Below are 14551 nucleotides of genomic sequence, written 5' to 3'. Positions count from 1 at the left end.
TGTGCTGCAAGAAGTTGGAGGTGCTCTGCCCCCTACGATTTTTTTCTCGTACGTGATCTTGCACGGGTAGTAGGAAATATTTATGTCACAGCAAGCAATAATGGAAAAATGGGCGTAAAAGAACTGCAGGCTATGGTATGAGCACTGCTTTTTGCCAATAGCGTGTCAAAATAACTTGCTTTTGCTTCATTAATGGTCTTCGTACCAAACATTTTACTACTTTAGAGTAGATTATTCGATCTGAAAAGTGTGTGACATTGCAGTCCAGCTCTAACCACTAGACAAATTCAGCCGCTGGATGTTTATTTTATCCGTGCATATAAAATACATTATCGCGCTAACTGCTACTACGCATTAAAGGAGAGCCAGCTTTTCGATATGCTTCACGACAGACTGTTTCGTATTCGGCTGCATGCCACCACATTCCATCACTTCTCATCACCCCGTTACACCAACGTGATTCTATATACATTATTTAAGAGTGGATATCTAGCTGAACGTCCTGCACGGTTTCTGACTTCCCAAGGAGTTCGCCTTTGATCTTGGTGGTGCGAATCTTTGTGGTCACAGTGGCGCGTCGTTTTTCATTAATTGTATATGGTGCAAGTTAATGGCTTGTTCTGAACATTTTTTCAATTTGGACGATGTCAGTTTTGTGAAGTGTGGTACATACATACGATATAAGAGTGAGCTCTGCACCTCATGGACTCTCAAACGGGCCTTACTAAAGACTGAACTCGTGGCTTCACACTCAAGGAATTCCTTGTGAGTGAAATGGCAGTAACGTTCGTTTCCGCTTTCTGTCCGCACTGTTCCACACTGGCAGTCAGGCTCTCTGAACGTCCACGCCTGCCGCGCCGGAGCTTATAGAAGCCTACTGCCGGAAAAATGAAGACAACAACAGTACATTCATATGCTGCAAGCCTTAAGTCGATTATCTTGGAGAACGGAATTCAGACCACGGTCCGGCTTACGATATCCAGATTTTTCATGCTATTCGTAAATCACAACAGACAGGTTTCTGAATGGTTTCTTCCATAAGATAGCGGCCGACTGATTCCCCGTCATTGTCCATACGATCACTAAAAGTGGTGTCCATGTCTATAGTAAATTACTCTTCTTCTTTCTGTGGAGTGGGATTAAAATCCCCTTACGACGATCCTGGATTAGGTTCTCTTTGGCGTTTCTGAGCACATCGGGTTAACTATGAATTTGTCCTTCGAACTTGCTTTAAAAAAAGAACACTGCAGTTTCCTATATCATATTCTTGTCGGGTTCCCAAGCGGATCAAGCTTTTCTCTCCTGATGATGTCGGCCAGGTGGACCACTGAAATATTGTGCTCAATTGACAGTTTGATCCGCTTGGAAACCCAAAAAGAATTTGATATACTAATACGCCGTGAAGGTCTACATAGTTATTGCAGATTCCTGCTCAACGTCGTTTTATTAGGCTGGCGCATAAGTTCATAGCGTTTAAGAAACACAACGGAGACGCATAACAGAGACTTTAGTCATTAATAATATATTCTCCTACACTGTTTACAATAGTCTGCCAACGCTGCAATAACTTCCCGATTCCGCGAGCTTAGAAATCACGCGATTTTGAGGCGAAGAACTCGTCGAGCCATGTCTCGAGCGCGTTTTCAATCAGAAAGGAAGTTCCTTGAAGGTTGTTTGGTAGAGAGCGGAGAAGAAGAGTGTTTTTCGTCATTCTAGTAGAATGCGGGCGGTCGTTATCGCGGACTACCATCGCCTCACGCAGTCTTCCTGGATGTCATTCTTGGATTACATCTGCAGTAAATGTCAGCAGTATTGGTTACACCTAGGGGAAACATTTCGTAGTACACCACACCTTCGCTGTTCCACCAGATGCTGAATATTATCTTTTGTGTATGTGTGATGGACTGTGTACGAGGAGCTGTTGCTTTTTTTCCCCTCAACCATTCCTTTCTTTTCCTTATGTTAACATAAAGACACCATTTCATATCACAAATGACGATATAGGATAGGAATGATCGGTGTCGTTTATGAGACAAATGACGAGCAAGCAGACATTGGCATTTTGCCACCCGCTGAATTTTGTGATTTTGCTTGCAGCATGCGGTATCCACACACCTTCTCCATTGCATGAAAATGTTGCACCCTGGTGGAATGATTACAGTTCGTCACGTTTGCCAGTTCTCATTTACACTGCGTGCATCATTGTGGATTGTTGTTGTTGTTGTTGTTGTTGTCTTCAGTCCTGAGACTGGTTTGATGCAGCTCTCCATGCTACTCTATCCTGTGCAAGCTGCTTCATCTCCCAGTACCTACTGCAACCTACATCCTTCTGAATCTGCTTAGTGTACTCATCTCTCGGTCTCCCTCTACGATTTTTACCCTCCACGCTGCCCTCCAATGCTAAATTTGTGATCCCTTGATGCCTCAAAACATTGTGGATTAATGCGTTTAAACGATTTTCATCAAACCCCGAAGGTCTTCCTGAACGTGAAGAGTCACTAATGTCAAAACGATCTTCCATAAAACGAGAAAACTTTTCGTGTTGTGCTCTGTCCACACACGGCGTAAATGTTTCTGGCTTCCTCCGCTGCTATCACCCCTCTATCGAACAGAAGAATACGTCGAATGTTCTGATTTCTCCACTTGGCACTCCATTTTCTATACATACTTATACATCTGATCAAATACCCTACTTTTATAGAAATATTGGAGTTCACTGCGGAGAAATTCCATTCACAGAAAACACAACAAACACAAAATTGGCAGTCTAATACACTGTTTGGTCATGTGAGACGTACAAATAGCTTCGTCAAAAATCCTGAAGATCAGCAGTTTGTTCCAGAATTTGGTCTATGAAGTTAGAGTCAAACAAAGACAAATATTTCTTTACCTCCGACTCTGTGAGATCAGTTTTCATTTCCTGTGGTAACAGGTCACTCTTGAGTACAAGGCAGGACACAACAGTAGTCGCTTCAGCACCAGTTTCTCATTACGTTACATTGAATCTAGGCTATCGGACACAGCGGATGTTGAAGCATGACACGCTACACACCTCAAGGCGACTTGCTCGTGTCTCCAGTCACAGTCAAGCCGGGCACCTCACAAACCGTCGTTCTGTCCACATCACCCTGGGATTTTCTCTACCATTTCTGTTACAAATGTGTCGTGGAAGAACCCTGTTGAACGGATTACAATAATATGGTTATACTTTAGGAGGTAGGATGAAGACTAAAAATTGTCATCTATGTTAATAATCAAATGTATTTAAATATAATAGTATACAGCTTTTAACCCTCATATGATACTGGTTAATAAGGCTGTTACTATTATTCTGTCCTACATCCTTCGTAATGATGAAATGATTTCGTAGAGACTTCGAGGAATACGGAAGAAAAATGAGAAATAAAGCCCCGTCCCGTCGACAACGTCATTAGAAACTATCTTGGGTCCCTTATTGTTCTTAATACGTACTAATGACTTGCCACTCTGTATTCAACCAGATGGAAAGCTAGTTCTTTTTGATGATTTTAAAAGTATGGTAATAACACCCATCAAACCGGAGTTCGCAGACTAAATTGTAAATAACGTCATTCATAAAATTATTAAGTTGTCTGCAGGTGGACTTCATTAAATTTTGACAAAACAAGGTCTGTACAGTAAATGGCTTAACACCATTAATAAATACAGACTTTGAACAAAAGTCTGTAGCTAAAGCAGAATATTCCAGATTTTTGGATGTGTGCATTGAAGAGAGATTGAACTGGAAGAAACTCATTGATGATCTGCTGAAACGTTTGAGTTCAGCTGCTTAGGCTATTAGGGTTATTGCTAATTTTGGCGATAAGTCAAATCAGTAAATTAGTTTTATATTCCTGTTTTCGTTCACAGCTTTCGTATGGAATCATATTTTGGGATAGTTCATCAACAAGGAAAAAAGTATTCATTGCACAAAAGCATGTAATCAGAATAATAGCTGGAGCCCTCCCAAGAACATCTTGCAGACATTTATTTAAAGAAATAGGAATATTCATGGCAGTTTCACGATATATATATATATTCATTTATGAAATATACTATTAATAATCTATTCCAATTCAAAAGCAGCACTAGGAGAAAGGCTGATCTTGACTATCTTACGTTAAATCTAACTGGCATAGAAATGCGTAAATTATGCTGCCACAAACGTCTTTTGTCACTTACCAGATAGCTTCAAAAGCCTGACAGATAGCCAAGCAGCATTGGAAAACAAAACAGTTTCATAATGACAAATCCGTCTACTCAATGGAACAATTTTTAGACACCAATTTGCAATTTTGCAATTATTTAAAAAAACTGAATTACGTCATCCGTAAAGGAACCTTTTGTTAAACTGACATGTTCCCCATCATTAGGAAGTGTCGTGTTCATGATATATAGAACAAGTATTAATCTAATGTAATCTAGCAAAACTTACTCATACAAGGTACGCTTTTCATGACCGGTGTTTGCGAAATTGCTGATATTTATGGGTATAATGCCATAGTCCACGGCTTTATGCCCACAAATTGAATATCAGTAAAATTTACTCAGTTTCAAGCAGCGTCAGCTATGGTAACGTAGTCGGTGTTTCGACAGTTGTCACCATCATTTTCCTCAGGAGCAAACTACTGACTAATGGAACTCTGTATCAGTTTGTAGGAATCAGTTACATTCATATTCTTTTCCCTGTAGAATTAATCAAAAACATAGCACTTCACAAAATTAATTTACATTTTCTTAAGCCTGAACTGCTCATAATGTGAAATATAGAAACGGAAATCTTGTAGTCTAGACTGACAGATCTGTGAAGAACTATGACGAAAAGTTTTTTCCTTGAAAAATAAACATTCTTGTACGTCCTTCAAATGTATTTTCCAGAACATTTGGATCCCACTCTTCCCTGAAAAACTTTCATTGCATACCAATAAGGTAAGGCATATCAATCTAAGGAAGAGCTTAGTGTTTGTAACTATGTAAACAGTGAGTTGTAAATGATTTCAGAGTCAAGGACTATATGTAGTCCGTCGTCACTGTGCCTTCTATATTCCCCATTCACTGAACTACTTTCCTCCGTTAAGGATACCCTTCTCAAGGCTCAAACCTGACGATGGACTTCATCCTAAATAACGTCTACTACCAGTCATCAAACGAACTTGATCCAAGGTGAAACCAGATCTCACACCACATCAGTCATGCACGTAGAGGAGGAAATCTAGTGAACGATGTACCTGAAGTGATAACTAAAATAATGAGTAAGATTGCAGCAGCATCTATCGTTCATATTTTTCGTGGAGTATTAAGTGGATAACATGCTTCAGATCACTCTCGCCTAAGTCTCGTTTCAGACCACTTCTTGGGTACAGAAGCAGGGAAGGTATGAGCAGTTGCACTTTTGAGCAAAACAGAATGTGGAATACAAGTCAGGCTCACGTCAACTTGTGAAGTATACAAGTGAGAACACTTCTCATTTTGTTTTCTTATATCTAATTGATCTAAGGATAAAAAAGCATGGAGCACTTAATGGGATACATTAGAGAGTGTGAGTAATTACCAGTCAAAAATGTGCCGTACACAAGAGTTTCCCAAATAGATTACCAAGGCGTGGGGAAACCAACAGTTACAATCAAACCATACAACTAACTCTGACGGTGACGAAAGAAGTGCCGGCTATACTTTTTTGAGGTAACCGAATAAGATGTGAGTATAAAGTTTTAATACAGTTATTTAGTTTAGTATTAGTTTAAGATGAAAAAAAACGAATGATCAGTACCAGTAGACAACAGTATGTAGCTTAACCTCACATATGAACAAAAGAGGGGAGACGAAAATAGCTTAAATCTTATTGTAGGTTTTTATTTAGTACTAGCTGTATCCGGCCAAGATTCGCTGTGACTCAGTCTGCTTTGATGGAAAAGAAAGAAAAGAGAAATCACACGTTTCTAACATGTACGGAAACTGAATATACGTCCTAATCTCCTCCTCTGCTTGTCTCTGTCGACCTATCCCTCCCCCTTTTGTTTATACATTTCCTACTCCTTCCCCTCTCTGTGTCCATCTTCTCTTCATCCCTCTCTCTTTCAATCTCCTCCTGCCCTCTCTCTCTCCCTCTCTCAGTCCTCCACCACCTCCCCCCTCTGTCTGTCCAGTTTTTCCACCCCCTTTCCCTCAGTCTCCTCCTGGCCCCTCTATCTGTCCATATCCTCCTTTCCGTTTTGTGTGTCCATTTCCTTACACACCTCCGTCCATCTGCTCTTCCCATCTCTCTCTTACCTAGAGCCTTGTTTTTGTTACTGCAAATTCAGATTCTGTAGCAGTATCCTAACCATGATCCAATAAGCCACAAATACAACTTTCTTGTTTGCTAGCAACGTTTCACTATTGTATATTTTATACATATATCTATATATTAAAAAGTATATACTCTATACGTGTTTAAACGTTTATTACAGTAATGTGTAAAAATTTGAAGTAAATCGCAAAAGTATTTTCTGAGATTTTTGGTAACAATGTTCTACTTTAGTATATTACATATGTACCTTTTTTATTTTATATGTATTAAAATATACATATATTAAAGGAATGTGTACCTAAAATCACGCCCGCATTTGAATTCAACGTTGTGTCAAAATTTCAAAGCTATTGGTCAAGAACTTACGGAGATAAACGTTTTTGAATAAATTAACATTTATATTTTTATTTATATAGACTAGTTGTAAGGTTAAAATTAACAGTATGAACAGTAAATAAGCTTAGAAACAACACAAAAATGTTCATCTTAATTCCAATTTTAACAACGGCAGTGAAGAAAGACAGGTGAAGTTGTTGCCGTAAATTAGCTGTTCATAACCCCCTACAGTTTCTAGAAACAGATTACCAATGGAGACACAGTGCTGAATAAAAAAAATAACAAATATTTTGATCAATCATAAAAGAGTGTGTGCAGAGTAAAGGCGAGACGTAATGTTGTTTTTCGCAGCTGACGTGACGGCCGTGTGGATCCTGTTCTACCACACAGAAGCGCGGCAGGACGGCAGGAGATACATTGCCTTGGACGAGTTTGGGCTGGACGTCATCCCTTCGGATGTGAGCTACAAATTCGGCGAGCAGCTTGACGGTGACAATGAACTAGGTGAGTTCGCCTTCTCACCAGCAATGAGCTAATCTTGCCGCTACAGAGCTTCAGTGTCATCTGTCCTACTACACTTTACCTGCCTCTCACCTCTCACCCCCCCCCCCCCCCTTCCTCACCCCTGCCTCACTCTATTTACACACACACACACACACACACACACACAAACAGTTTTTGCATGGAGAGGGGGCCTGGATAAATGTATTCGAGTGATACTCTACTACCATTTCCATATTCACGTAAGGCAACGGGAGACAATTAAACGCGCACTATTATAAATGAAACTGTACTGCTTCACAGTACGACAAATAGATTTAGCTCTGTAAAAATATGGTGTTATTTCTTTATTTAGGAGTAATTTGTGTATAATTATAGTAATAGAAACAGCTCCCATTAAAACTGGAGCTTTACCCAGAAAGAATTTTTTAAATATCGTTACATTTGTTCAGCAGTCTGCACACTATAACGCAATCGTAACACACAGCTACGCGTTTCAAGAGTCATGCTCTCATCATCTGCGCGTTGCGGTTAGGCTTTCATCAAGCAAATAAAAGATAAAACAACTACGAACTTCTTCCGACTGCTCAGACTGGCCATTCGGAACTTCTATGCTAATGTTTCGATAGATGAGACGGTTGACATTACCTAAAGAAATTTCCTCGCTTGGAAAAATATGGCTCGATACAGGAAACGGTAGTGTTTGTCGAGTTGCAGCAGCTGGTCTCGAAGTTTTGCTCTCATTTGACAATAAATTTTACATCCATAAGAATGGTTAAGTAATGAAATGAAGCAGTCTCGTCACGAGTGTGGATATTTTCAGCAATAACTTGGTAGAGTAAGTTTTAAGATCTGACAGCTCGTTGGTAAGTACAATAAAAATGTGTGTGAAATCTTATGGGACTGACCTGCTAAGGTCATCAGTCCCTAAGCTTACACACTACTTAACCTCAATTATCCTATGGACAAACACACACACCCATGCCCGAAGGAGGACTCGAACCTCCGCCGGTACCAGCCGCACAGTCCATGACTGCAGCGCTATTAGACCGCTCGCCTAATCCCGCGCGGCGTTAGGTATAACAATTTATTATAAACATTATGTTGATACATTGTTTCTCGTGGTGGAAATGAAGATGGCGTTGATAAAATTGTCAGTATATTTAATGGGTTCGATGATGGAATTAACTCCACTGGTGAGCTCTAAAATAAGAGATGTTTTCAAATTTTATACCCAGATGTAATCAGACATGGCTATCCACATGTTTTTAAACACTTCAGAAACATTAATGTAACAGCTGTAGTGATTACAAACGAATCGTGCCCTACACGAACCTGTAAAGAAGGTTCATTAGAAGTTTAGTGCGAAGGGCGGCGAATGTGCCAATTGTAGTAGAAAAGAGACTGAACGAGATAAACGTTACTAAGCAGTAGTAGTGAACAACTGTTAGTATATAAATGTGAGTAATTGGTTCATACACTGGGAAAGTATAAAAGATTAAGCAGGACTAGCTAAGGATGGAAGGGGATAGTGACTGTCCCATATTACAGAAAAATAACAGAGACATCTGCAAACACTCTTAAACCATACAATGTGAAGTTAGGCATTCGAAGCGAAGAACTTCGTCAAATATAACTTAAAACACGCGACACGAAGCATATGTGTTGAAGGCATGAAGCGAGGAAGGTGGCTCAGTGGTTAGCGCACTGGACTCCCATTCGAGAGGACGACTGTTCAAATTCCCGTCCAGTCATACAGATTCAGATGTTCCGTGATTGCCCTAGATATCTCCAACTAAATTTCGGCGTGGTTCCTTTGAAAGGGCATCACCGATTTCCTTCCCCATCCTTCCGTAATCCGAGCTTCTGCGCCGTCTCTAATGACCTCGCTGTCGACGGGACGTTAAGCTCTAATCTCCGCCTCCTCCCTTGAACGCCTGAGAGAGTCTTTCACGCATAGCCCCAAGAAATCACTTTGGAAGCAGTTTCAGTTACGTCTCTGTGGAGACTTTTAAAGAGACGTTTACAACTACGCCCTTACCGTTAGCAGAACTTACAAGCTCTAAAGGCTACAGACCGCAGTTTACGTGCCAACTTCGCAAACGAAACATTGCAGCTTGACGAATATTTTCTCGATCGCCTCGCCTTGAGTGACTAATACAGATTTCGACCAAGTGGAAATGTGAACACACAGTGTAGACATCTTGGGGTTAGCACACCCCCACAAGATGTTACAGAAGCAACGAAACTCCCCTAAATTGAACGTTTTTTGTGGCATATCCTGGCGAAAAGTTTATGAACCTTTCTTTTTCGATGAAGCAACTGTCACTGGTGTTTCTAGAGCTATGGCTCTTTCCTTATTTGGAAGAAGATGCACCACAGTCGTTATGCAAGAAACGAAACTGGAGCAGATCTTGCAACAATACTCCAGATACAGTGATTGCGGTTAGGGAAGAACTTTCGTATCGAATCGATTTGTGGCCTCTGAACAATGGTGCTCACATTGTACACCTGCAATAGAAACTGTCTGAATTACCCTTTCAATGACGTATTATATATTATTGTAAGATGAATGTAATAAATGCAACAAAGACTTAAAATGTCGATATTCATTATGAAATATCCGCTATTTGATAATGTTTTTAATATACAGACTGGGTGTACAAAGGAGTCCTTAATGATTTTATGGAATTTTTCTTATATTAGTATGAACACAACACACAAAAAACTTTTCATACATACTTAATGTAAAAATACGCTACAGTAAGATCACAGTAGAAGATATATGTGTTAGACGGTGGTACAACCAAATGAGAGGGTACAGTTGCTAACCGTTTACCTTTTATTCAGGAGAAGCCATTGTACTGGAAGTCAATCGATGTAACAACTAGAGGACATGGCTGGACACGTTTTTGAACAGCAGACACACTGGTGAATAAGCGTTAGTGAGCTGTAAAAAAATAGGAATCTCCCTAATATTACTCCTATCCAACACGACAGTGTTCATACAAAAATTGAACAACAAAAATCAATTATGTTTCAAAGTGAAGCAAAACACAACCAAAAAATTTTTAATCGGGGGCAAAATGATATGTTTCTCATGAATTGAGTATAAGTTGTCCAATACGTTATCTCAGAATAATTAAAAACGTAACAATTTGAATGTTCTCAAAATTCATCCACAATAGATCTAGAATGACATGACACGTTCAGAAATGTAAAGAAATGCCAGCCAACACGCACTTGTCAGATTTAAAGCTTTCACGCAATCTAAAAGCCTCACCAACGAAAATCTACTTACTCTTTCCTGATTGGTCGTGATCTGTTTGGTAAATGGCGGACTACAGATGACAGTCCACTCAGCGGACACGTTACTGCACTGTTCGCATTTCATAATTTTCAAGTTACTTTATGATATGATAGTCGACGGCAGGAACAAGTTCAATATACGTATATTTTGACTTTACAATCCGCGACGTGCATCGAAAACAGACTGCGCAATGTACGGTAAACATAGATTATAGCTGTTTGCTACGGACCGTCGTGCTTACTCATGGCGATATTCAGATTCTGCACTTATCTCCAAATTCCTTTGTTGCCACTACACTCGGCTCCATTTAGCATATTACATTAATTAAGATTTCAAATTAATATACAATTTTGTGCACGTAGAAATGTTTAACAGCACAACGGCAGAAAATGAAAAACAGCAATTCCATAGATAGCAGTCACAGAACGTAGAAACACAAAACCGGGACTATTGCAATCTCTTACATGAGAAAAAGGATAAAGATGCATAGAACTAAAGTGGTATCTTCACAGAGATGGAAATGAACGGAAAGATATTTTAAAGTAAGAGAAGGGCTTTTTGTGTAAGTTATGGCGGCTAATTTACATACTCAAGCACTTCTGAATAATAATTTACTCACGGACAACCAGATGATGAGTGCGCATGGTTCGAAATGTGTAGTTGTGCGTCAACATTGCTTCATTGTGTGCGGTATGCTGAAATTAATTTACTCTTGGAAATCTTAGTAAGACCTGCAAGGAATATGTTCTCTCCGCTTGAGTGTTTCAAGCGTGTCTTCCTTTGCACTGCTGTGCCACCCTGCTGGAGAGGATCGCAGTTACGTTTCCAAATTTGCCGTGCTCTTGCTCTGCCCACAGGTACCGCCATGAACATGTTCCTGAACGAAAACTCGCACGAGATCTTCAACCAGCTGAAGCCTCGCACGACGCGCATCTTCAGTCAACTGTTCCGAGACGTGGCCAACCAGGTTCTCGGCAGCTTCCCGGAAGACGTGCTGCTACCAGAGTAGGGGTCACCGGGACACTCAGCACTCAGCATTTGGCTCGTCCGAAACGACATGTCTGTCGTGCTCACACTTGAATCGGCTACGGTCCCAGCGACAGTACAAATCCTTGTTGTTGGCGGTTCATTTCACCACACAAGTAGGCTGGTACTGCCGCACGTGTGCCGCTCGAGTTAGAGACGACGAGAAACAGTATTATGTTCGCAATACCGCTTTCTTTACCTATACTTATCAAACTGCTTGCAGTACGCTGCCGTGGCAGATGCAAGTAATCTGCATTATAAATAAAGAGTGGATGTGATAGTAAAAAGTATTACTGATTTTCCTTCCAAGAAGTGCATCGATGCTTATTAAACAGAATATATCTGGTGTATTTCGTTACGGAGTGTTAACTGCCAACAGCAACAAACATGTCCCTTCATCAGAAGGTTATTTTCAGGAGTAAATATCCTTAATACTCTTAGTAGAAGATACCGATATAGCTTATAACACTTAACGCAGCTGCGCTACAAATATGTGTTATTCCGTTGTGACTTTAATACAGCTCAGGATTTATGAATTTTTATAGTTAAATACGTTTATTATTTTCTGGCGGTATGGAGTCGTATGGCAACCTGGCAAAAAAAAATAACAAGTCGAAAAATGTCACCTTTAGTTCACGTTACAGAAAAATATGTGTGAAATGCCACAACGTACACGAAAAATAAAATAGAATTTACTGCAAACAATATTTACCTGAAATTTGGAGGATGCTTATAGTATTTCGATATAAGTTTTATATAATTAATTTAGTGAGTCAGTACTGCATTTTTTAACTGTGTTACTGTTATTGTCGGGGTGAGATTTATAGATCTGTGAGTCAAAATATTATCCGAAAGGAATGAGTTTTAAAACATCAGTTTATTAGCATTTGCTTTGAATTAAAATGTTTACATGTTAACGTTCATACACGTGGATCATAATGACAAAGTGATCGAAAGTTGATTAATAGAACACATATGAAAGAATGTAGTACTGTACTGCTGCAACGATATTAGTGACGTAGATAACAACCAACTGCCAACATCACCTCTTTTCGTGCCTAACAGTCAATCATTTTGTTATTTTGATCTAGATATAGCAAACATCTGTAAATAGCAGTACTTTGTATGAAATAAGTATGTTCAAGTATTGTATGTCCTCTCTTTGGGCAATAATTATGGCTGCAGTATGCCTGGTAAGCATGGAAATACAATTTTATACTGAAACTATTTCCAAAATCCTTTAACGTTACGTTTTAAGCAGCTATAAGAACTGCTACATGTTTATTTTTACAGATGAATCCTATGAAGCCATAAAACTATTGGAGCAGTAACGAGACGGTACCATCACAAATTGCCACATCGGATATGTAATATACCAACTGGAAACACGTCAAAAATTGTCTGTAGGATCTTTAAACCTTAGATATTAATGAAAATACAATAGCATTCTCCTGAAACCTAGGGAAATGGAAGTTAGGGGAATAACTATTGGGTTCTCATTAGCACATCGTGTGCCCAAATTTCGCGTTTATTAGGAACAGATTACACTACACACCCACAGCATCCCTGTGCAGTTGAAGTTTCTGACAGGGTAGCGGTCGGCTTAGAGCTGGCCCTTTCGAATGCTAATGATGGATGAAACTTTCATGGTTGCTATTGGATTGTAAAGTTCGGCGGCCGTTTTGCTGGCAATCGAGAAGAGAAGGTTATATGCTGACGCCAAGTCCCACCCTCCCCCGTTCCTTCATCATCATCACTATCATCGTTATAAAAGACAAACAACATCACTCTAATCCCTCCTCCACTACAGTCATGTGCACCTAACAGTTACGTATAAGAAAAATCTCTAACACTTCGCGAAGGAAGAAAACCCTTCCGGCTGGGCTGCAGAACCAACACTTGAGAGTCTCCCAGCGAACGACGTCCCTAAAGTTTACTTCTACTTTTTAAGAGCAGATTTCAGCTGAGCAACTTACCGGTGGAACCTAAGCAGTCAGTCATCCAAGTCGAATAACCGTCCGAAAATCACACGCTGACTAGGCAATCAAATAGATCTTTAACATCTCCTCATAAGGCAAATTTGGCTCAGTTCAGTGAAATCAATAGCGCATCGTGCTTCGGTATCGTAGGAAAGGTTTGTGCTAACTCACCCTGCTCTCTTCCACAGCTCTTAGAATTCCAGGCGTCGAAAATGAAAGGAGGCTTGCTGCGACAGTCGTACATATTAACTGGCCTCCGGGATTTCAAGTCGATATCCTACCCAGTATCCGATAGTATTGGGTGGTGGTAACGCGCGGGAGTTCGGTCAATATGTATGTTACTAAATGTCTGCCCTGTAACAGTCGTCGAACTCAAGACTAGATGAAAACTTCTTAAATCTTGATGCAGCGTCAGCGTCTGCTAAATCAGTATTCCGACAAGTTGGAGCTACAATCGGACTTTGTTATACTTGTACTATCCATCTGACAAGAGATAAGCAGATGTCTTTACGTTTGACTCGCACCCAGTTCAAAAACTAACATTCAACCAATTACGCTGAAGAGCCAAAGAAACTGGTACAGGTGCTAATATCGTGTATGGCGCCCGCGAGCACGCGGAAGTGCCGCAACACGACTTGGCATAGACTCGGCTAATGTCTGAAGTAGTGCTGGAGGGAACTGACACCATGAATCATGCAGGGATGTCCATCAATCTGTAAGAGTACAAGGGGGTGGAGATCTCTTCTGAACAGCATGTTGCAAGACATCCCAGGTATGCTCAATAATGTTCATGTCTGGGCAGTTTGGTGGGCAGCGATAGTGTTTAAACACAGAAGAGTGTTCCTGGAGTCACTGTGTAGCAATTCTGGACGTGTGGAGTGTCGCATTGTCCTGCTGGAATTGCCCAAGTCCGTCGGAATTGGCAATGGACATGAGTAGATGCAGACGTTTCAGGGATCCTATATCATCCCAACTGCACACGCCCCACAGCATTACAGAGCGTCCATCATCTTGGAAAGTCCCCTGCTGACAAACAGGGTCCAAGGATTCATGGCTGTCTCCATACCCGTACACGTTCATCCGATAGATACA

General features: G+C 40.4%; 1 protein-coding gene across 1 annotated transcript in view; it reads left to right on the top strand.

Annotated features, from left to right (window-relative positions):
- LOC126328360 (protein takeout-like) overlaps positions 1-12704 on the top strand; it is a 142396-nt gene extending 129692 nt beyond the window's left edge. The window contains exons 5-6 of the mRNA XM_049996029.1: positions 6995-7147; positions 11312-12704. Of these exons, the coding sequence (XP_049851986.1) occupies positions 6995-7147; positions 11312-11463 (305 nt within the window). The 3' untranslated portion in view covers positions 11464-12704. The remainder of the gene's footprint in view (positions 1-6994; positions 7148-11311) is intronic.
- The last annotated feature ends 1847 nt before the right edge of the window (positions 12705-14551 follow it).

The sequence above is a fragment of the Schistocerca gregaria genome, chromosome 2, assembly GCF_023897955.1.
Source record: "Schistocerca gregaria isolate iqSchGreg1 chromosome 2, iqSchGreg1.2, whole genome shotgun sequence".
Taxonomy (NCBI): Eukaryota; Metazoa; Arthropoda; class Insecta; order Orthoptera; family Acrididae; genus Schistocerca; species Schistocerca gregaria.
The sequence above is the reverse complement of the archived record's forward strand: the minus strand, read 5'-3'. Positions and strand labels throughout refer to the sequence as shown.